Source organism: Phascolarctos cinereus, unplaced genomic scaffold (genome assembly GCF_003287225.1).
Source record: "Phascolarctos cinereus isolate Bilbo 61053 unplaced genomic scaffold, phaCin_HiC Scaffold_9;HRSCAF=440, whole genome shotgun sequence".
In the NCBI taxonomy this organism is placed as follows: domain Eukaryota; kingdom Metazoa; phylum Chordata; class Mammalia; order Diprotodontia; family Phascolarctidae; genus Phascolarctos; species Phascolarctos cinereus.
This window is the reverse complement of record NW_027556402.1, coordinates 88,565,203-88,590,215: the sequence shown is the minus strand read 5'-3', so window position 1 is coordinate 88,590,215 and position 25,013 is coordinate 88,565,203. Positions and strand designations below refer to the sequence as shown.

The window sequence follows — 25,013 nt, the reverse complement described above, 5'->3', positions numbered from 1 at the left end:
CCTATAATTTAATTCAAGCATTTATTAAGTGCCTATTATGTACCAGACACTTTATAGGTGTTAGGGGTACAATGACAAAATAGTTCCTGTTCTCAAGGATCTTACATTCTGGAAGGGGTGAGATGAGGAGGAGCAAATGCACTTGGATAAGTAAATACAAAAAGTGTAGACCCTGTATGTACAAAAATATTTATAGCAGCCTTTTTTGTGGTGGTAAAGAATTAGAAATTGAAGGGATGCCCGTTATTGGGCATCCCTATACCACAAGTTGTGGTATATGATTGTGGTGGAACACTATTGTGTTATAAGAAATAACAAGCAGGATGGTTTTGAAAAAACCTAGGAAGACTTACATGAATTGATAGAAAGTGAAATGAGAAGAACCAGGAGAACAACAGTAACACCGATGATGTATGATGATCAATTTTGAGTCACTATTTTCACAATATTTTTACAGCTGTTTTCAGCAACACAGTGATCCCAGACAATTCCAAAGGACTTGTGATGAAAAATGTTGTCCAACTCAAGAAAGAGAAGTGATCAAGTCTGAGTGCAGATTGAAACATTTTTCTTTTTTATTGGTGAGGCAATTGGGGTTAAGTGACTTATCCAGAGTTACACAGCTAGTGAGTGTTATGTGTCTGAGGCTGGATTTGAACTCAGGTCCTTCTGACCCGAGGGCTGGAGCTCTACCCACTGTGCCACCCAGCTGCCCCTGAAGCATATTTTTTCCCATTCTCTTTATTTTTCTTGCTTTTTTTTTCAACCATGGCTAATGTTGAAAGATGTTTTGCATGACTTACTGTATTTCTTGCTTGGTGAGTGGGATCGAGGAGTAAAGGAAGGGAGAGAATTTGGAACTGGAAATAAAAAATTGTAAATTAATAAGAAAGAAAAGGGGGGAAAGTATATAAAATAAGCCAGTTGTATTTAGGGAGCATTAACAGCTTGTGGAATTAGGAAAGACTTAAACTACTAGGGATGTGAGCCATTTTTTATCCAGGCTTTACCCCTGTTTTGGCCACCATAGCAGGGTAGATAAAAGGATTTGGATGGTTGCCAGAGTCAACTTTTGTTTATTTCTGAGTTTCCTGGGGCTCTAGCCTTGCATCCAGGAAGGAGTGGGTAAATTTCTTCCTTCACCTTTCTGTTCTCCATGAACCCCTCTGCCCAAAACTTTAGTTTCATACTATCATTCTTATAGCTCAGCAGTATTATGAATTGAATAGAATTTTTTAAATTTGAATAGAATTTTCTATGAGAAAATGAAATCTAAGTTCAAAACTACCATCTGACAAATTTGTGGGAAGTAGGTTTTAAGTTGGGGGTTTCCTGTAAATGTGATACTGTGATACAATGGATACATGTGGGCATATTTTCATTCAGTATTCGGTAAGCACTTAGCAGTGCCTGCTCATTGGTCATTATGCCAACCAAAGGTTTCTATACAGTTTGAAAAGGTGTTAAGTTCAATGATACCTGGCATTTGGGCTGTAGTCTCTTTTCTGAACAGGGTTTTAGAACAGCTGCTCATCCTTGTAGGTAATGGGTTATTCCTAGCACTCAAGGATGTTAAATTTCACATTAGCTAGTGTTATAGGATGTAAATTTTCAGTACTATATAATGTAAATTAATTAAATATTTACATTTTATCCAATCCAGTAAACATGTATGAAGCACCTGCTTTGTGCCAGGCACTGTGCTAAGCACTGAGGATACAGTTAATAAAAAGAACGAGTTTCCACCCTTAAGGAGCTTAAGGTCCAAAGCAGGAGAGAACACACAGAAGGAAGTGGCAAAGGAGTAGGGGGTCTCCCACACAAGAGCATCTTGTTCCATAGAGTTGAAACCAGGCTGAGGAGCACATGAAAAGTAGAGGGAGCCAAAAGTCTAGTTTCTGCCCTCTGAAAAGGAAGGCATTGGGAGGAGTTTGGGGAGGTGGTATCAATCAAGTCTTGCTGTAGCACCATGTTGTTGAGTTTAGAAGTGATGAGCTCATCCTGGGAGAGGCATTTCAGTTTATGGAGTTGAAAATAGACAGGGCAGCAGATGCAAAGTGGAGAATTATTGATAGGTACAGGATAAATTGGAGAGGGAAGGCCCTGAGTGTTAAGGGGGATGGGGAAGGGCTTCTTGAGGAAGGTGAGATGGTAGCTGTTTCTTGAAGGAAGGCAACTGGGGATGGAGATGAGGAGGGAGAGAATTCCAGGTATACCAAAGTGGTAAATATAAGGTAGTTTGAGAACAAGGGCAGGAGAAATTGAGGAGATCAGAAAAGGCTTCCTATGGAAGGTGATGCTTGAGCTGTTGTCTTTAGGGAAGATATTCTATGAGGTGAGGTTGAGAAAGAGAACACACTTAAGGCACGAGAGACCTCTGTTGCAAGGGCAGAGCCGCCTGGGTGAAAAATATTGGCCAATCTAAGCAGATCACATTTTGGGAGGAATGGTCTACAGTGAGTCTGGAAAGATAACTTGAGACTAGGGTGTTAGGGACTTAAGAGCTAGACTTGAGGAATTTGTATATGATTCTAGAGGCAATAGAAAGCTGTTAAGTTTAATTGAGTAGGGTAGTGACCTGATCAGATCTCCATTTAAAGAAAATTATTTGGGCAGCATTGTGGAGTATAGACTAAAGTTAGAAGAGAACAGGGCCTTGAATTAAGATGTTGACTGTATTTAGTAAAGAAAAGTGGTCAGATATGATATAGATAGACTTAGGAAGGGCAAGATTTGGCAACTGATTGGATATATGAGGTGATGGAGAGTAAGGGATCAAAGGTAATGTTGAGATTACACACTTGGGAGACAAGAAGAATAGTGGTGTATTCTACCAAAATAGAAAAATTTGGAAGAGGGGTGGGTCTGGGGGGAAAGATAATGAGTTCAGTTTTGAACATAATAAGTTTGAGATGTCTCTAGGACATCCCATTTGAAATGTTCAATAGGCAGTTGGTGATGCAAGACTGAAGTTCAGGTGAGACCAGGGCTGGATATAAAGAGCTGGAAATCACCTGCCTCAAGGTGATAATTAAACTTATGAGAGTGGATGAGGTCACTGAGTATGGCCTTGCCTACAGCTCTGTGACTCCATGAAGGATTTGTGATTTTATCCATGTGGAAGAATTTCCTCCACCCACGAGAACTGCAACCTAGCTAACTCTTTCTTAGATAAGTACCAGGAAATTGAATTGTGTGAGACACCTAGAGGTTAATCTACTTACCTGGGTCATGTTAATAAGCATCAAAGGCAGAAATTGAACAAAGGCCTACTGACCCCAGCACTCTATCCAATAACCCTAGCACTCTATCCAATAACGTAGACCCAGGATAGTGACTTAAAACTGTGATTTCATTGGTATAGGTAACTTCCAAGTGAGGAAACTGCCTCTACCTGTCCTTAGCCCCCTTTCTGTATCTTATTATAGTCTTAGAAAGTTGACTGGAACAGCCAGTATATGAGGTGATGGAGAGTAAGGGATCAAAGGTAATGTTGAGATTACACACTTGGAGACAAGAAGAATAGTGGTATATTCTACCAAAATAGAGAAATTTGGAAGAGGGGTGGGTCTGGGGGGAAAGATAATGAGTTCAGTTTTGAACATAATAAGTTTGAGATGTCTCTAGGACATCCCATTTGAAATGTCCAATAGGCAGTACCACAACTTGTTCAGCCATTCCCCAATTGATAGGCATCCCCTCAATTTCCAATTCTTGGCCACCACAGAAAGAGCTGCTATAAATATTTTTGTACATGTAGGTCCTCTTCTCATTTTTATGATCTCTTTGGGACACAGACCTAGTAGTGGTATTGCTGGGTCAAAGGGTCAGAGGCAAGACATGAATCCAGGTCTTCCCAGCTTCTGGGCTTGACGCAGGTTCTCTGCCCATCGTATCATGCTGTCTCTTGCACCATAGGTATACTAATATATTTCTTTTTAGAGGTAGAGATTTGGCTATTCAGTAGTTTCTTCCGGTAAGAGTACTGAGGATTGCTCTGGATTTAAGCCATGTTGACTTAAAATATTTCCTTTTTCCCAAGTAGGGTAAGTGCCCAGGCTGAAAATAAACTACAGCTACCTAATAGCTGGGCAGAAAGAGCATACTTGCCAAAACAAAACATGTTGTGTGTAATTTGGCTTGTCAAACAATGTGCAGTAGGGTGAAATTGTCTTGCTTTGAAATGTGCAGCTGGTATGAGAGTATCCTACGAATGGTAGCTGTCTCACTGAAATGCCTTCCACACCTAACATTCTATTCTCCCTGACTCTGTAATGGTACAGTTTCCTTTTCTTTGTTCCTCACACAAGGCATCTTCTTAATTCTTTTTCCTAGACTAAAGTACTCCAGCCAGTTATTTGTCTTCCTGATTTGGAAGTAGCCACCAGTTAAGATAAAAAGCTATTCAGGACTTCTTGTCTGTTTTACAAAAGGATAATATTTGGGGTTAAATTTAATCAGTCATTCACCCATGACTCTTTTGCTTCTTTTGTTTCTCCTGCTATTTGAAAGTATAAATGTCAACCAAAACAGTAGCAGATGAAGTAGAGGCTTCCACAATCCCAGTTGGAAGGGCACCATATGCAATCCATAGGTAAACAAGGATACATTCTACATCCCAGATAAGTGGTTACCTAGCCTTGATGTGAAAACCTCTAGTGACATGGAACCTACTACATTCTGAGGCACTGTGAGCAGTTTTTACTTTTGTTCAGTCATTTTCAGTCATGTATGACTGTGACCTCATTTGGGATTTTCTTGGCAGATACACTGAAGTGGTTTTCTATTTCCTTCTCCAGATCGTGTTACATATGAGGAAGCTAAGGTTAACAGGGTTAAGTGACTTGCCCAGGGTCTCACAGGTAGTAAGTATAGTAAGTGTCTAAGGCTGGATTTGAACTCCCATCTTCCCGACTCCAGACCTGGCATTGTATTCTATTCACTGTACCACCTGGCTGCTAACATGTGAGTGTTAGCTTTTTTTTTTTCATTTCATTTCTTTTTATTTCTTTTTTAAAATTATTTTATTTTTAGTTTTCAACAATCACTTCCATAAGCTTTTGAGTTTTAAATTTTCTCCATCTCCCTCCCCTCCTCCCTCCCCAAGATGGCATACAATCTGACTTAGGCTCTACACGTACATTCCTATTAAACGTATTTTCGTATTAGTCATGTTGTAAAGAAGAATTAGGACCAATAGGAGGAAGCATAAGAAAGAAGAAACAAAACAAAACAGAAAGAAAAAAGAGCAAATAGTATACTTCAATCTGCATTTATACTCCATAGTTCTTTCTCTGGATGTGGATAGTATTTCCATCAGGAAACTTTTGGAGATGTCTTAGATCCCTTGCATTGGTGAGAAGGGCTGAGTCTGTCCAAATTAGTTACTGTGTACAACGTTCTCCTGGTTCTGTTCACTTCGCTCAACACCAGTCCATATAAGTCTTTCTGGATTTTTCTGAAGTCTGCCTGCTTTTATCATTTCTTATGGCACAACAGTATTCCATTACATTCATATACCACAACTTGTTCAGCCATTCCCCAATTGATAGGCATCCCCTCAATTTCCAATTCTTGGCCACCACAGAAAGAGCTGCTATAAATATTTTTGTACATGTAGGTCCTGTTCTCATTTTTATGATCTCTTTGGGATGCAGACCTAGTAGTGGTATTGCTGGGTCAAAGGGTATATACAATTTTATAGCCCTTTGGGCATAGTTCCAAATTGCTCTTCAGATTGGTTGGATTATTTCACAACTCCACCAACAATGCATTACTGTTCCAATTTTCCCACATCTTCTCCAGCATTTATCATTTTCTTTTGCCATGTTGACCAATCTTATAGGTGTGATGTGGTACCTCAGAGTTGTTTTGATTTGCATTTCTCTAATCAGTAGTGATTTAGAGCATTTTTTCATATGACTAGAGATAGCTTTAATTTCTTCCTCTAAAAACTGCCTGTTCATATCCTTTGACCATTTATCAATTGGGGAATTACTTATATTCTTATAAATTTGACTCTGTTCTCTATATGTTTTAGAAATGAGGCCCTTATCAGAGACACTGGTTGTAAAAATTCTTTCCCATTGTTTTGCTTCCCTCCTAATCTTGATTGCGTTGCTTTGTTTGTGCAAAAACTTTTCAATTTAATGCAGTCAAAATTATCTATTTTGCATTTCATAGTGTTCACTATCTTTTGTTTGGTCATAAATTCTTCTGTTCTCTATACATCTGACAGATGAACTATTCCTTGCTCTCCCACTTTGCTTATAGTATCAGCCTTTATATCTAAATCATGAACACATTTTGACTGTATTTTGGTATATGGTGTAAAATTTTGATTTATGCATTGTTTCTGCCACACTCTTTTCCACCAGTAGTTTTTGTCAAATAGTGAGTTCTCATCCCAGAAAGTTGGAGACTTTGGGTTTATCAGACAGTAGATTACTATAGTCATTGATTTCTGTGTCTTGCATACCTAATCTATTCCTGTGATCCACCACTCTATTTCTTAGCCAGTACTAAGTAGTTTTGATGATTGCTGCTTTATGATATAATTTGAGATCTGGAATGACGAGGCCACCTTCTCTACCACTTCTTTTCATTAGTTCCTTTGATATTCTGGACCTTTTGTTCTTCCAAATGAATCTTGTTATTATTTTTTCTAGCTCTATAAAACAATTTTTGGTAGTTTGATTGGTATGGCACTGAATAAGTAAATTAACTGAGGTAGAAATGTCATTTTTATTAAATTAGCTTGGCCTACCCATGAGCATGGGTTTTTCCAGTTATTCAGATCTGACTTTATTTGTGTGAAAAGTGTTTTGTAATTGTGTTCATATAGTTCCTGGGTTTCTGCACCGGCCGGGGTTGCCGTGTTTTATCTCCTACTGAGATCAGGCACCAGGGTCATACTCACCACCGAGTCTTCGGAGCCTACCCGGATACATGAAAGGACGAGTCGACCGGGAAGTGTTCAATCACTTTTATTATAGCATGTTGAAAGATTTAAGAGCAGAGAGAGCAAGTGGGAGGAACAGGGAGGATAAAGCATGCGAGCCAAGGAAAGAGTAGAAAGAGAGCCCCTCCCATCCAGACCAAGCCACTTATACTCCACAATCCAATCCCGCCTCCACACTCATGAAGAGCAATCACAATGCACAGGTGGCCAATGATGGAGACTTGGTTAGAACCCATAGGTCTAACTGCCTCAAGGGACACTGAGTGGGCGTGTCGATGGAGACATGGCAAGAGTCCAGTACTCTGCCGCCTCAACCACGTCAGCTCAGCCCATACATATGTGTAACTCCCATTCCGTTAGGAGGACGAGTATCACATCATGGACATATTCGTGACTAGACCAGAACGGTGGCCCCTAACAGGTTTCTTTTGGCACGTAGACTCCCAAATATTTTATAATGTCTGCAGTGACTTTAATGGAATTTCTCTACCTCTTGCTGTTGGACTTTGTTAATTATAAACAGAAATGCTAATGATTTATGTGGGTTTATTTTATAACCTACAACTTTGCTAAATTGTTTACTATTTCAAGTAGTTTTTTACTTGATTCTCTAGGATTCTCTAAGTATATCATCATATCATCTGCAAAGAGTGATAGTTTTGTTTCTTCTTTGCCTATTCTGATACCTTCAATTTCTTTTTCTTCTCTTATTGCTGAAGCTAACTTTTCCAGTACCACATGGTGATAATGGACATCCTCGTTTTACCCCTGATCTTATTGGAAACACCTCTAGCTTATCCCTATTACATATAGTACTTGCTGAAGATTTTAGGTAGATGCTACTTATTTCAAGGAAGATTCCATTTGTTCCTATGCTCTCTAGTGTTTTTAATAGGAATGGGTGTTGTATTTTGTCAAAAGCTTTTTGTTCATCTATTGAGATAATCGTGTGGTTTCTGTTAGTTTTGTTGTTGATATGGTCAATTATGCTGATAGTTTTCCTAATATCGAACCAGCCCTGAATTGCTGGTATAAATCCTACCTGGACATAGTGTATTATTCTTGTGATAAGTTGCTCTAATCTATTTGCTAATATTTTATTTAAAATTTTTGCATCTATATTCATTTAGGAAACCGGTCTATAATTTTCTTTCTCTGTTTTCACTCTTCCTGGTTTAGGTATCAGTACCATATTTGTATCATAAAAAGAATTTGGTAAGACTCCTTCTTCTCCTGTTTTCCCAAATAGTCTATATAGTATTGGAATTAATTGTTCTTTAAATGTTTGATAGAATTTGCTTGTAAAGCCATCTGGCCCTGGGAGATATTTTCCTAGGGAGTTCATTGATGCCTTGTTCAATTTCTTTTTCTGAAATGGGGTTATTTAAGTATTTTACTTCCTCTTCTGTTAATCTGGGCAATTTGTATTTTTGTAAATATTTATCCATTTCACTAAGATTATCAAATTTATTGGCATACAGTTGGGCAAAATAGTTCCTAATTATTGTTTTAATTTCCTCTTCATTGGTGGTGAATTCACCCTTTTCATTTTTGATACTGGTGATTTGGCTTTCTCCTTTCTTTTTTTAAATTAAATTAACAAAAGTTTTCTGTATTTTATTGGTTTTTTAATAAAACTAGCTCTTAGTTTTATTTATTAGTTCCATAGTTTTCTTAATTTCAATTTTATTAATCTCTCCTTTGGTTTTCAATATTTCTAATTTGGTGTTTAACTGAGGGTTTTTAATTTATTCTTTTTCTAATTTTTTTTAGTTGCATGCCCAATTTATTGATCTCTTTTTTCTCTCTTTTATTCATATAAGCATATAAAACTTATATATATACATATATATATTTATATGTGTATTAGTAAACATAGATAAGTATATAAAACATATATATATTTATGTGTATAAAAAGAGATATAAAACTTCTTCTAAGAACCGCTTTGGCTACATAAGTTTTGGTATGTTATCTCATTATTGTCATTCTCTTGAATGAAGTTATTGATTGTTTCTATGATTTGTTGTTCGATCCACTCATTCTTTAGGATTAGATCATTTAATTTCCAATTAATTTTTAGTCTATCTTTCCATGGCCCTTTATTACATATACTTTTTATTGCATCATGATCTGAAAAGGATTCATTTAATATTTCTGCCTTTCTGCATTGGATTCTGAGGTTTTTATGCCCTAGTACATGGTCAATTTTTGTGTAATTGCCATGTACTGCTGAGAAAAAAGTATATTCCTTTCTATCCCCATTCAGTTTTCTCCAGAGGTCTACCATCTATAACTTTTCTAAAATTCTGTTCATCTCCTTAACTTCTTGTTTATTTAGTGGTTAGATTTATCTAGTTCAGAGAGGGGGAGGTTGAGGTCCCCCACTAGCATAGTTTTGTTTTCTATTTCTTTCTGTAACTCCCTGAACTTCTGCTCTAAAAATTTAGATGCTATACCATACATATATGTTTAGTAGTGATATTACTTCCTTGTCTATGGTGCCTTTTAGCAGGATGTGGTTTCCTTCATTATTTCTTTTAATAAGTTCTGCTTTTGCTTTTGCTTTGTCTGAGATCAGGATTGCTACCCCTGCTTTTTTTACTTCAGCTGAAGGATAATATATTCCACTTCAGCCTTTTATCTTAACGCTGTGTGTATTCCTCTGTTTCAAATGTTTTTCTTGTAAACAACATGTTGTAGGATTATGATTTTTAATCCATTCTGCTATCCATTTCCATTTTATGGGAGAGTTTATCCCATTCATATTCACAGTTATGATTACTATCTGTTCCTTTCTCTCCATCCCATTCCACCACTACCCCTTATACTTTTCCTTCTCCTTTCTCCTTTTCCCTCCTCACTAGTGTTTTGCTTTTGACCATCATCTCCTTTGGTCCCTCCTGTCTCTTCACCCCCTCCCTTTTCCTCCCCTTTACCCTTACTGCTTCTTCTCTCCCTTCTATCCCCATCCCTTTTCTTTTCCCTTTGACCTCCTACTTCCTATAGGGTGAATTAGATTTCTGTACCTAACTGATTATGTTATTTCCTCTTTGAACCAAATATGATGAGAGTAAGGTTCAAACAATGCTTATCTCCCTCTCTTCTCTCCCTCTACTGTAATAGGTTTTTGTGCCTTTTCTCCCAGTACAGTTCCTTAATTAGATCCACTTAATCTACTTAGATCCCCTTAACCCACTTAATTAGATTTTTTATCATTACATTAAGTCATTTTATACCTGCCCCCTCTGTCTATGTATACTCCTTTTAAATGGTGTAATAACAATACAGTTCTCAAGAGTTACAAGTATCATTTTCCCTTGTAGGTAATGTAAAAAGTTTGCCCTTATTAATAACATGTTGTTTTTCTGTCCTGTTTACCTTTCTATGCCTCTCTTGAGTCTTGTATTTGAAGATCAAATTTTCTGTTGAGCTCTGGTCTTTTCATCAGGAAGGTTTGGAATTCCCCTATTTCATTGAAGGTCCATCTCCTCCTCTGAAAAATTATGCCCGCTTTTGCTGGGTAGTTGATCTTTGGCTGTAATCCAAGCCCATTTGCCTTACAGAATATTATTCCATGCCCTGTGATCTTTTAATGTAGAAGCTGTAAGGTCTTGCATAATCCTGACTGTGGCACCATGATATTTAAATTGTTTCCTTCTGGCTGCTTGCAGTATTTTCTCTTTGACCTGGTAATTTTGGAATTTAGCTACTGTATTCCTTGGTGTTTTCAATTTGGGATCTGTATCACGAGGTGATCAGTGGATTCTTTCAATTACTATGTTATCCTCTATTTCTAGGACCCCCAGGGCAATTTTCCTTGATGATTTCCTGAAAGATGCTATCCAGGCTCTTTTTTTCAGGTAGCAAGCAGTAAGGGTAAAGGGGAAGAAAAGGGAGGGGGTGAAGAGACAGGAGGGACCAGGTTTTCAGGTAGACTTTTAAATTGTCTCTCTTGGATCTGTTTTCCAGGTCATTTGTTTTACCAGTGAGGTATTTTACATTTTCATCTATTTTTTCATTCTTTTGTTTCTGTTTGACTGATTCTTGCTCTCTCATAGAGTCATTAGCTTCCACTTGTCCAATTCTAATTTTTAAGGAATTATTTTCCTCTTAGATTTTGTACCTCTTTTTCCATTTGGGCCACTTTACTTTTTTAAGGAGTTCTTCTCCTCGGTGAGTTTTTGTGCCTCCTTTTCCATTTGGCCAATTATATTTTCTAGGGACTTGTTTTCTTCGTGTACTTTTTTCCATTTGGCCAATTGTATTTTTTAAGGACTTGTTTTCTACAGTTAATTTTTGTCCTTCCTTTTCCAAGCTAGTTACTCTCTTTTGCATACCACTAATTTCTTTTCCCAATTTTTCCTCTACCTCTCTTCTTTGACTCTTAAAATCCTTCTTGAGCTCTTCCAAGAAGGCTTTTTGGGCTTGAGACCAGTTCATATTCCCTTTTAAGGTTTTGGATGTGGGTATATTGACAATGTTGTCCTTTTCTGAATTTGTGCCTTGATCTTCTCTGTCCCCATAATAAGAATCTATGATCATTGTATGTTTCTTTTTGCTCATGATGTTTGCTTATTTCCTGAACTTCAAAAAAATTGAGCTCTTCTGCTGGAGAGCAGGGGGCATTGACCCAAACTTCTTGTGCTGGAAGCCCAGGGCCTGGTCACTGGCTTTGTGTACTGGGGCCTCAGGTGCTGGCAGTTAGAGGCTTTGGGGTTCTGGCAGCTTAGCTGGTTTTGGGCTGGAATCAGTAACCCCAGAGCTCTAGAGGTTAGGGTGGGGAGTCTGGCCCCTGGAAGATGCCTGTTCACCTGGGCCTTGCACAGGGATGTTTCGCTGCTGGAGGATATCTCTCAGCCTGGAGCTTTACCTCTTGGAGTTTTGCTTCCCAGAGTTTTGCTGAGGCTGCTGGATACTTGTCTGCTGGAGAACACCATGGCACTTGGTGGTTTTCCAAGCCGATGTCCGGAGGTTCCCCTGCCTATACTGAGGCATTTGGAGGTCCTGGTGTTGGTGTTTGCCTGCTCCATCACTCTCGGGTTCAGGCTCTCCCCTTGGTATTCTGAGATGGGGCTTTCCGCTAGCTTGCTGCAACGCCTCCTGTTCTGTACCACTCTCCCTCTTATAGAGCGAGAGGGGCCTTTCCCATTAATCCCCCAATCTTCCTGGGCTACAAGACTACTGCACCCAATCTTTCTGCTGATTCAGCAGTTACAGGGTGTTTCCTGGGGCGATATTTTCTGGGCTTTCAGAGATCAGTAAGGGAAAGTGAGCAGGACTTCATACTCCACCATCTTGGCTCCCCTGGTTGACTGATTCTTGATGTCTCCTAGCTATTGTTATCAAATGAGCACTAGAACTATAGTTGATCATATTGCTTCTTTAAAGGTACTTGAGAATCTTAAAGCTGGCTTAAGGTTACCATTACCAACACAATGCTAGGATATTCCTCACTTAATGACTATTCAAGGAACAGAAACATTTTATGCACAAATTCTTCTGAGGAAAGTATTGACCAAGAATCTAGAGATGGTAGTATTATTAAGAACCTACTGCGTGCCAGGCACGGTGCTAAGAACAGGGAATACAATGAAAGACAAAAGACCTGGCCTCAAGGAGCTCACAGTCTGAAGAGAGTGACACCTTACAAGCAACTATGTACAAGTAAGTTACACGTGGGGATAAACTGGAACTAATTAACAGAGGGAAGGCACTAGAATTAAAGGGGACTTCTTGTCTTAGTCACAAAATTCAACCTGGAATACTTGAGCTTGAGAATAGAAAGTTAAGAAATTAACTCTTTCTTTTAACGCTTTTAAAAAGAACCAGTTCACCAGTCCTTCCATCCACCCACCTCAGAACTTCATTATTCAGCATGCATTTATTAAGTAGTGCAGCTAGGTGGCCTGGAGTCAGGAAAACCTGAGTTCAGATCCAGCCTTGGATACTTAGTAGCTGTGTGATACTGGACAAATTACTTAACCTCAGTTTGCCTCAGTTTTCTCATCTGTAAGATAGGAATGACAATAGCACCTACTCGTAGGATTGTTGTAAGTGCTTAACACAGTTCCTGGCACATGTAAGCACTATATAAGTATTAATTATTATTATTGATTATGTTTACTGTGTGTTAGGTACTGGTTTTCTGACTGTTCCATGAACAAGACACTTCAGCTTTCATCTCCAGGCATTTTCTCTGGCTGTCCCTCATGCTTGGAACAGTCTCCCTTCTCAACTCCACTTACTGGCCTCCCTGGCTTCTTTTAAACTAAACTCCATTTTTTTTTTTTTTACTGTAAGCTTTCACTAACCCCTCTAAATTACAATGCCTTTCCTCTGTTAATTATTTCCTGTTTATCCCTTATATAGCTTGTTTTGTATATATTTGGTTGTATCTTGTCTCACCCATTAAATTGTAAGCTCCTTGAAGGCAAGAACCACCTTTTACCTCCTTATGTATTCCCAGTGTTTAGCACAATTCCTGGCATATTCCTGGCACTTAATAAATGTTGATTGATTGATTGATTGATTACCATGCCAAGCATTGAGTATACAGGGACAGAAATAAAATAGCCCCTGCCTTGAAGGAGCTTACATGCTGTTGGAATAAATCAATTTGTACCCAGATAAGTAAATGCAAAATACATACAAACTAGAAATAATAGATAAAGAACACGAAGGGTTATGTTTGCCGGACCCAGATAAGGTTACCTCCAGGCCCTAGCATGTTTCAGAGTCTTGCAGATATCCACAGAGAAAGCCAAAGGATATAGAAAGAATAGAGGTGGTGATGGAGAAGGTCTTATTAGGTACAGAGTAGGGACAGAAAAACCAAAGATGGACAAGGAATATAATGCAGAGAGGCAGGATACCTTTCTGTTAACCAGAATATCTGTTTAATAGGAATCCCCATTCCTGGTCCATGCATGACTAGTATAAACCACAGAGGGTTTACTATATGCTTTGTCATTCTTCCTCTTTTGCCTCTGCCTCATCTTGTCTTCCTCCCTCAGAATCTCTTCTACAATACACTTCTTCGTACTTAGGTGGCCTTTGTTAGTCTCCTTGCAGATAAACATATAGCTTTTTTAAAAAAATACTAATAGAAGAAAGTCTGCTGTAGTGCAAGTGTAGGCAGCTTCTAATTAACTTGAACGTATAGTTAAATGTGTGATTTTTTTAAACTACTGTCCTTAAATTATTCTCCAGTTGCATTTCCTAGTGGCATATCATTGGATATAAGAGTAATTGGATTTAAAACTAAGAATTTAGCTATAGTCGGGATTTTTTTAAAAACTAAAAATGAAACCTTTATCCAGAGGAATTCCTTCTTTTGGGGTCCTCTTCCTCCCTCCTCCATAGCACTTTCAGTCAGCCTAAGTCCAGGGCAGATGAGGTGAATTCTCCTATAGATGTACAGCTTTTCTAAGTGAAACATAAAGCCATTGTTTCTTGGTTTTATGTGCTCTGGTTATTGAAATTTATTTTTAGTCTTTTCAGATGCCATCCACCCACTATTAAAGATGTTTATCTTGATTCTATTTTTCTTTTTATTGAAAGGCAAGCTGTGCCCACAAGATTTTTTTCTGTAAGAAATTCTGTTAGCTTTCCTTGGATTTCTATCACTAGCTATTTTCTGGGCAGATGACTGGACTGTGGATTATATCTTACAGTGTTTTCTCATCTATATTTAACATTTTTTAATAAAAGTAACTGTATTTTTTAAAAAATAAAGGCCAGAGCAGTGATTCTTTGGTAGAATGTAAATTCCTAAGAGCAGGGGTTGCTTTGTTTTTGTCTTCATATCTTTAGTATCTGAAACATGTTGATTGAATTGAATTGAATTTTTCATTCAAATACTGCAGGTATGCCTCACAAGTTATCCCAGTAAACACACCTCAATTTATTACATGACTGTCATCAGAATGTAAAATGTCTTATATTTTTCTAACGATCTTGTTAGGGAAAGTTATGACCAAGAAATTTAGTGAATATGTAGCTTCAGTCCCAGGCCATTTTGCACTTTGAAAGTACCTTCCTTGCTATTAAACAGTTGCAGGGTTTTTAATCCAAGAATTTATATCATCTTCAAGGGATATTACTTATAGTAGACTTGTTCTGTATGATTCCATCCCTTGGTTAGGTAGCATAAGTAGCTAGAGTGCTAGATTTAAGAGTCATGAAGACCTGAGTTCAAATTATTCCTCAGACACTTGCTTAGCTGTGTAACCGTGGGTAAATCACTAAACTTCTGTCTGCCTCAGTTTCCTTATCAATAAATTTGGGATAATAATAGCATCTACCTCCCAGGGTTGCTATGAGGAATTAAATAATAGGCATAAAGCATCTTGTAAACCTTAAAGCACTTTATAAATGTTAGCAACTGTTTGTCATTATTATCATAACTGTTGTTATTATATCCTCAGCTATTAAACATTGTTATAGTCATCTGATTGAAAACCTGGTATTTGCAGGTATCACCACCATCACCGTGATGGTGACTGATACTAAAGAATTATATGTTAGCTTGGAAAATGGCTGTGAAGCCGGTAGAGGAAGCCTCAAGACCCTGCTTACAGACACTTCTCTTATTGATTCATTGATTCAATCTGATTGAGTCAGGGCTTCTGATTTACTCTCCAGTGTTTTTTAAAAGATGTATTCATGTTTGTTTGCTTCTTTAACTTCATCATCTTTTCCAGATCCATAACTCTCTCCAACCATCTGTTGTAGCAAAGAAATACAATACAAGCTGATTGACAAAATGACAATATAAGCAACATTCTATATCCATTGTTCCCCACTTTCTTTTCTTGATGTATTATTATTTATTTTGTTAAATATTTTCCTATTGCTTTTTTTAATTAACATCATGCTTTATTTATTTTAACATTGTTTTAAATAGTTTTGGGTTCCAAACTCTCTCTCCAGCCTCTCTCACATCCACTGAGAAGTCAAGCAGTGTGATATTGATTATACATGTGAAGTCATGTAAAACATTATTTCCATATTAGTCAGTTCCCCCCCTTTCTACTGTTGTCTGGAACCATGATTGTAGACCAGTGTAATGTAGACATTTCTTTAAAGGTTTGGGCTTGGATTAAGGAACCTGTCAGTCTAATCTTGGTTCTGACACTTGTCACTATGTGACCAGAGCCCCACTTTCCTCATCTATAAAATGAGCATGTTGACTGTCACACTGCCTGCTTCCTTGGGTTGCTGTGGGGGAAAAAAGCACTTTGTATTATGATTATTATTCTGTACTATAAACAGTCCTTGACTGCGTAGCTTATGACTGACCACATTCACTGATGCTCAGATCCTCCCAGAATTGAACACAATGGCATCTTCTTCAAGTATCCATGAGGCTTCTTCTGCCCATCTCTTTGGTATATAGATACTTAATATAATACTCTAATATATTTAATGTATCCCATGGATCACAGGACCCACATTTATTCTCTTGTACTGAAATGACCATCTCCTCCCTTGAGCAGATTAGAGATTTAAAATGAGCCCCTTACCCATTGAATTCAGTAGACTGTCATTAACAGTGCTTATATTTCTTCCCAATAGAAAAGTAATGGACTCAGAGTACAGTTGGCTTTTTTTTTGGGGGGGGGCGCCATGGTTAATGAGATAATTTGTTTTGTTTGACTATATGACCTTGGACCAAGGCACTCTACTTCCCTTGGCCTCGATTTTTTCATCTGTAAAATGGCTAGATCTTCTCCAGATCTCTTCTAGCTTTCAATTCTGTGAGTTCCTTGAAATGTATTACTGTGGAAACTAATGATGATGTTAGAAAAATATTTCTTTGGGAAAATAGGGATCAGGAAAGGCCCAAGCTAGGTGATAATTGAGCAGAGTGTAGTAGGGAATTACGGATTTCAAGAGATTGCTCTGGAGGAGAAAGAGTATTCTGGGAGGCTGTATGTGGAATATTATATATGGGGCAAGCAAGTAGGCAGGCAGAGTCATATAAAAATCGTTTTGGTTGGAAAGATAGACCAGAGCCAGATTATGAAGGGCATTTTAAATACCAAGCAGCAGAGTCTGTTTTATCCTTGAAGCAGTGGGGAACCACTAAAGCTTCTGAAGCAGGGGATTCTCCTCTCTTACAGCTGACAGTTGGTAATGGGGAGAGTGGTAAGGAGTGGCAGCTGGGTCCTAAGGCAGGACCAGCACATAGCAGCCCCATTCTTTTTCTCTACCTTTTTGTCTCTACAGACTGGGCCTGCTTGCCCCTGAGAAGCAGGGGCCTTGGAGATAGGGTTGGAGGTGGTGAATAGTAGAAAAAGAGAGGGATGGCTATCCCCAGAGTATACAGGGATGAGATAGATAGTCAAGAGAGGCCTGGAGAATCCCATGTATTCTCTGTTTGACTGTGAGAGGAATCTAGGGTATGTAAGGCTGGGACTGTGTGTGTACTCAACTCTACTGCCTCTAACTAAATGTCCGCCTCTTGATTAGACTGAAAATGATTCTCATTTGTGCAATTGCATGGGGCTGGAATGATGCCTTGAGGGCCACTTTCTCGAGTTTGAGGCTTATGAACCTGCTGAATTAAATGTCTACACTATTATGCACCTTGGAATTTACTTTACAGCTGCTTCAGTGTGCAATTAAGCCATAGAAGAAAAACCTACAATTTGAAAATAATCAACTAATTATATCCTTCCACCAAGATTCCTTTTCATGACATAATGAAGCAAGTTTTACACATTGCGAAATGGTTTGACTGTATAATTATAATAGTTTCTGCTTCTGTTATGTCTTTTCATTAGAAACTTGTTAAAAAAATGTTCCACTATGTTCTTTTTTTTTTAAAATTTTTTAAAGTGGTATAGTAGAATTAGTAGCTGGTCTCTTGACCAGAGTCTAAATGATTTTTTTTAAAAATGGGACAGCAGGTGGGGGGCAGCTAGGTGGCGCAGTGGATGGAGCACCAGCCCTGGATTCAGGAGGACCTGAGTTCAAATCCGGCCTCAGACACGTGACACTTACTAGCTGTGTGACCCTGGGCAAGTCACTTAACCCCATTGCCTAGCCAAAAAAAAGTTAAAAGAATAAAAATGAAAAATGAAAGATGGGACAGCTAGGTGGTGTAGTAGATAGAGCTCCAGCCTTGGAGTCAGGAGGACCTACATTCAAATCCAGCCTCAGACCAAACACTTGACACTTACTAGCTGTGTGACCCTGGGCAAGTCACTTAACCCTGATTGCCTCACCCCACCAAAAAAATGATTTAAAAAAAAAAGAGAGAGACCAGCTAGGAGTTTCCTCCCTTCACCCCATCTCCCTTAATTAGTTGTTTGACTTTGGTTAGATCACTGTGGCCTGATGGCTGAGTAGAGAGAATGCTAGACTGGAGGCTGGGAATATCTGTGTTCATGTTTCAGCTTTGATCGTACTGTTCCTGTGACCCTGGCAGCTTATTTAACTAACGATGCCTATTAGTTGCAAAGTTGATGCCACCCTATATTGGTAAAGGAAGGAAACAAGCATTAAGTGCCTACTATGTGCCAGGTGCTTTAAAACTATTATCTTGTTTGTTCCTCACAAGTCTGGGAAGTAGGTGCTATTATTATCCCTGTTTTATAACAATAATAATAACAACATTTTAATGTAACACCTCCTATGTGCCAAACACCGTGCTAAGCGATTTATAATTATGTCATTTGCTCCTCACAACAGCTCTGGGAGGTTGGTGCTTAAAACCATATTGTCCCCATTTTACAGATGAGGAAACTGAGGCAAACAGATTGGGTGACTTGTCTAGGGTCACACAGCTTGTAAATTAGAACTCAGGTCTTCCTGACTCCAGGTTCAGAGCTGTACCCACTGAACCACCTAGAGGGAATGTCAGTGGAATCACAGGTGTAGTCCCTATCCTAAATGAGGAGATTGTCCAGCTCTAATTCGACAATAAACATGTGAAATCCTATTGCAGTGGTTTAAAGCTATGGATGGGGTTCCAGTTTGTAGCTGGAAACTTCCCTCTTGCCCTTAGTTGTAATTGTCACTACCTGATCCTGGACCATGGATCAGTACTTTGTTCCTGTCATCCAGAATTACAGTTTCTACTCATAGACTGTTTTTCAGAGGATGTTTGGGAAATGCCAAGAAGCATAATTTTTTAAACAATAAAATAAAATTTTATTGCTATCTTTTGTCTATGTTTCCCAGTGTATCCCTCTTCCCATTTCCCTCCCAGAGAATCATTTTATATAACAAAGAACAAAAATGAAGCAGGAGTGGGGGTGGAGTAGGGAAGTAGTTCAGCAATACTAATATTTTAAAAGAAAAAAACCTGACATTGTATGTAGTATTCCACACTGATAGTGCCATACCTCCCCCGAGAAGCAAGACAAGGGGCCTTCTTGCATCTCTAAAAGCACAAATATTATAGGAAGTGGGTTACCTCATTACTGAATTTAGACTATTATATAGATGTTGGGGAAAAATATATATACATATATATACACATATGGGTGTGTATACACATCCACACAAATATCTATGTGTTCCAAAAATCTTAATGAAACTTTAAGCTCTTAAAGCTTGAAATGGCACTACGACTTTTGGGAATCCTTTGTGTATATAAACATAAAACTACTGGGTTTTTTTACTTTAAATATTGTTTGTGGGTTGCGACTTAGCATAGATGAGCCACGAAAGGTTCACGAAAGAACCTAATGAGATTTGTTGTTCTTTTCACATTAATGTAATCTAAAATTCTGAAATTGACATTGTTCTTTCTCATTGCTTTGGAAAATTTTTTTGAAAGACAACACCAGATGTTCAATAACAATTTGTTATTTTACAGAGCTTTCCTTTTCATTTTGTTTTTAAAAATATGAGCTATACTAAATGACTTAGCCTAGAAGCAAATTTATTTCCTGCCACTGACTTGTCAGAGTTTCCAGGTTCATAGGATCATGGACTTTTAGAACTGAAAAGGATTGTGAGCTTAAGTCACTTGCCTGGGGTCACACTGTTACTTAATTTCTGAGGTAGAATTTGAACCTAAATCTTAATGACTCCAAGTCCAGTGTCCTGTCCGCTATGCCACACTGCTCCAAGAATATTGTTACATTGTTTTAGATTCTGTTTTTTGGGATGTAAAATTACTCATTCACATAGGTTACCTTGAATTAAAAAGCCCTCATTTTTATAAATACTTACGATTCTAACCTGCTTGGCTTCATCCTTCCATTTTTGTTGTTGATCAGTATCAGTGAAATCACTGGTGTAGTCTCTATCCTAAATGAGGAGTCCAACTCTTCCAGAAACCATTTGGGATTTTCTTAGCCAAGATGCTGGAGTGGCTTGCCATTTTCTTCTCCAACTCATTTTACAGATAAGGAAACTGAGGGAAACAGAGTTAAGTGACTTGCCCAGGGTCACATAGCTTGTAAGTGTCCAAGTCCAGGTTTGAACTCAGAAAGATGAGTTTTCCTGACTTGTCCTGCTATCCACTGGGCCACCCAACTGCCCTCATTCTTCCATACATTTAATTCAGTTTTGGAAAATACTGCAATATATTTCATAATCTAGAGACTTTTGAATTTCCACCCTTTCAATTCAAATCCACACGCCTTAAGAAAATCAGTTAAAATTTCAGATCTTGTTTGACTTCATTTAGGAAGCTGAGGTAGAAGGGCATTATCTAATCCAGGATGGTATTTCTTGTTATAGAATCAGAGGTAGCAGGGGCCTTTGAGGTCAGTCATCTTTGAGGACCAAGTAAAGATGAGATCTGGGAAAAGGCTTTTGTGGCCAGACATACGATTAGCTATTGTGAGAGGAAGGCAGCCAAATACTCCCAAGTCGGTCTCACATTTTCTCCCCCATGAATGCTCAGGATTTCAGGCGATCATAAAGAAATGGTTCCACCATCCATGAGAAAATTGAACTCAACAATTATATTTTTCTAGGGAAGAAATACATAGATTATTATTTTTTTTTCTAACCAAAAGTAATTTTTGTCTGTATGTTCAGGTACTTCTTCCAGCAGCTGGTCTGTTACAATTACAGGATGTGAAAAGGACTTGCTGTGATTTTTTGGAATCCCAGCTTCATCCAATCAACTGTTTAGGAATCCGGGCTTTCGCAGATATGCATGCATGCACTGAGCTTCTGAACAAGGCCAACACCTATGCAGGCAAGTAGAGCAACCAGGAGCCTGGAATTCTTGGCTTCTGGTCATGGTCTTGATATTGTCATGAGGGCACAGACTGAATCACAATGTTTCTGAGTCCCTAGTTTTTTTTTTTCTTTAATACAGTTTTTTGGGGATGGGTTAAAATATGTGTGTGGTTTGCTATTTAAAGTATTAAATTTAAATTATTTTTAATTTCAATGTCAGTTTTTCAATTTTAACCTAATTTTAAATTTTAAGTTTTGCTCCCTCATAGTGAAATTCTGTGGATTAAATCATACTCATAAAGCATAGGGAGTGCTAGGATGAGGAAACTCCCTCTACCATTATAGGTTAGCACCTCTGCATATAGCTTACAATTTTGGGGAGCCTAGAGCACTGAGAAGCTGAGCAAAGGCTGCTCAGGGTCGAACAGCTAGCATGTTTAAAGGTGGGATTTGAACCCAGATCTTAGTGCCTCCAGGGCCAGCTTTATATCTACTTTGCCATGCTGTCTTTTATGTAAGTACATACAAATTGGTGGTGTTGTTCAGTCATTTCAGTCCTGTGTGACTCTTTGTGACTCCATTTGGTGTTTTCTTGGCAAAGATATTGGAATGTGTTGCCATTTCCTTCTCCAGATCATTTTACAGATTAGGAAACTGAGGCAAAGAGGGTTAAGTAACTTACCAAGAGTCACACAACTAGTAAGTGTCTGAGTCTGGATTGGAACTCAAATCTTCTTGACTCCAGGCCTGACACTATCCACTGCACCACCTAGCTGCCTTTAAATTGGTATTAGAAACATCTAAAGGTTATCATATGTTTTTACGCTATATCCATTCTCCACTCCCACAACCCGGATTTCCAGATAAATAAATAGTGTGAGGGTGTGTGATCTAAATTAATATTTAAGAAAAATATTTACCTAGGAAGTGAAAATGAAATCTCTGATACGTGTTTTTACATCCCTTTCTGGCATCTCTGGGCACATGAAAACGTGATTTTTAGACTTACTGTTATTGAGAGTCTTAAAGCTCTCAAAACAATACAAGCTAGATGCAGCCTTTAGGACTTGAGGAGAAAAAGAAAAGTAGTACGTTAACAAAATCGCCTAATCGCCCCTTGCTGTTGTAAGACTTTGCCTGAGAGCCAAATATTAAAAAATAAATAACTGATCTGTTGTTACAGCGCGAACAGTTTTGTTCCTTATGTGAAATGTAGAGTGTTTTTATAATTCCCAGAATGTGCTTATTATAAGTGATTTTTGTTAGAAAATCATAGAGGGGACAAATAGGTAACATCGTTTGTTGTTGGATATTTTTCTTTCTTTCTTATCAAAATAATTTTCGGCTACAGTGCCTGGCTCGAATTGCTATTCATCTCCAATATGGTTCACAAACAATTCTATTTCTAATAAAAAGCTGGCAAATAGAAAAGCCAGCTCAGTACAAGGGATGGCCAAATTAAGTTCCAGAGAACATAAAGTTTCTCTTAGTCTCCTTATATCACAACTATCTTCTTTTCTTTATTTCTCCTCTTCAGGAATTAATTAGATTTTCTTCTGTTGTGTTTTCTCTTGTTTTTTCAACTCAGATTTACTGTAGTGACTAAAAAGATGAATAATTTGCCACCAGAATTAGAATACATCCAGAACTCTTTGCTGTTGTGAATTTTAGTAATGGAGAAATACAGATTTTTGCTATAGTCTTAAGCAATAGCTTTGTTTAAAAAATTGAGTCTTCACTTTTTAATAGTCTGCATGTTAAATCAAAGTCTGTTATTGAAATGGTATACTTTTTAGTATAGGGCAGCTAGCTGGCAGAGTGGATAAAGTGTCAGGCCTGCAGACAGGAAGGCCTGAATTCCAATGTAGCCTCAGACACTTACTAACTGTGTGACTCGGGGCAAATCACTTAACCTTTTTTCCCTCAGTTTCCCCATTTGTAAAATGAGCTGGAGAAGGAAATGGCAAACCACTCTAGTACACGTTGCCAAAAAAACCTTGCCAGATGGGGTCATGAAGAGTCAGACACGACTGAATAAACTCTAAGTACTATATTAAATACACAAATTAACTCATTTGACATTCATAATAACTAAGGTTGGTGCTGTGGGTATTATTATTCTCATCCTAGAGATGTACAGAGAGAGGTTCATGAAAACTTGCCCACAGTCATAGTGTCAGAGATTGAAGTCTGTTTTGACCCTAAGTAGGTCTAACACTTTTCATTGCATCACAGTACCAGTAGTGATCATGAGAATTGCAAGGTCTATTCACCAAGAGTCCTGTGAAATATTATTTCTGGTTGCCCTCTGACTCATACATGATGAAGCCAATTTCTAATTCTCATCTACAAGAAGTCATGAGCTGACTTTCCATTTAGCTGCAATTTTTTAAAATGTCTTCTTATTTCACACATAGAGAGTCACTATGGATGTACTTCAGCTCCTTGGGGGATTAAATGCATAGAAATTTCAGCTCCTTGGGTCAGATGGCATGGTGCCATGACCCTTAGGGTACAGTGGCAAAGGAGATGGGCGAGCATCTTCCTGAATGTCATTTCCTCTGATAAACACAGCCTTTTCTGTTGTTGAACCATGTGACAGCGTCAAAGACTGGTAGCAGGAGCTGGGTGGGGGGGGGCGGGTCGTGTTCACAAGCTGTAGCTACAGAACACCCACTGAAGCAGTTGTTGGGCCATATTTCCTGGATGGTGTCTTAGCAAGGGCTGGGCCAGAAGCAGGACTGATGGTCTGGGGGGATGATGCCTTTCCCAGGGCTCTGGGGCATTCCTGCTTGTTGGTAGCAGTTGGTCAGCTTTTGCTGTTGGTGGTGGTGAGAAAGTTAGGTGCCTTCTCCACAGTGATGACTGCCAGGGTCTGGGCTGGAAGCAGGATCAGTTCATGGAGCACTGCTATCCCAGAGCATTTGTTTGTACTATCCGGCAGTGAGGTGGCACAGTAAATAGAGCTCCGGGCCTGGAGTCAGGAAGACCTGACTTCTAATCTGGCCTCAGACACTTAATAGCTGTGTGAGCCTGGACAAGTCACATAACCTCTGTTTGCCTCAGTTTCTTGAACTGTAAAATGAGGATAATAACATCACCTACCTCTCAAGGTTGTTGTGTAGATTGAATGACATGATATTTGTTAAGCACTTATAATAGACATTATATAAATGCTTATCCCTTCCCTCCCCCTTTCTCCATTGGGGTCTCAGGGGAGATGATAGTTTAACCAGCCTGGCACCTGCTGCTTCCTTGTGTCTTCCTGACCGTATTTGCTGCTTCACCTGTGCGTGCTTGCTTGCCTTCCCTGTAGGGGGCAGTAGTGTATCATTTTGTTGCTTATTGAAGATCTCACATTTGGAGTATGGGCAGTTGAGTTAATGTCAGATAGTTATAAAACTGCACTTCTTAGCATGCTGTGTCCCCTTTTCCATCACTCCACCATTGTCCCTACAGAAGCATAAAGGGGGTTGCTCTGAACAGAGGAACATTTAGAGTTTTTCCACTATTTCATAGGTTACCGTGGCCAAAAATTCATCCTTCAGTGGCAAATCTTATGTTGTTGAGCTGATCTGCATTTAACTGGGCTGGACCTACGATAGCAGATACAGGCTGTTGCTGGGACTTGTACTCAGAGCATTTCTAGCTGGGTGCTTTGCTGGGTTCGTTTTCAAGAACCTAGGGTCCCTTCGATGCTATGATAAAACTCTGGTGAATAGACTTTATCTCTTCCCCTGTTTATAATGATAATCTTCAAGTATGGTAGCACACACCTCTAATCCTATCTATTGGAGAGTGAGGCTAGTGGATTGCTTGAGCTCAGGAGTTCTGAGTTTCAGTTGTCTAAGGCCAATTGGATGTCTACACTAAGGCCTTCACCAATATGGTAAGCCCC

The 25,013-nt window shown here is 38.7% G+C and overlaps 1 protein-coding gene across 3 annotated transcripts in view; it reads left to right on the top strand.

Annotated features, from left to right (window-relative positions):
- The window catches only part of KLHL2 (kelch like family member 2), a 143,080-nt gene that overhangs the window by 71,364 nt on the left and 46,703 nt on the right, over positions 1–25,013 (top strand). For all 3 annotated transcript variants that reach the window (XM_020976335.2, XM_020976336.2, XM_078148719.1), the window contains one exon: positions 20,969–21,131. In XM_020976335.2, coding sequence (XP_020831994.1) covers positions 20,969–21,131 — 163 coding nt within the window. The remainder of the gene's footprint in view (positions 1–20,968; positions 21,132–25,013) is intronic.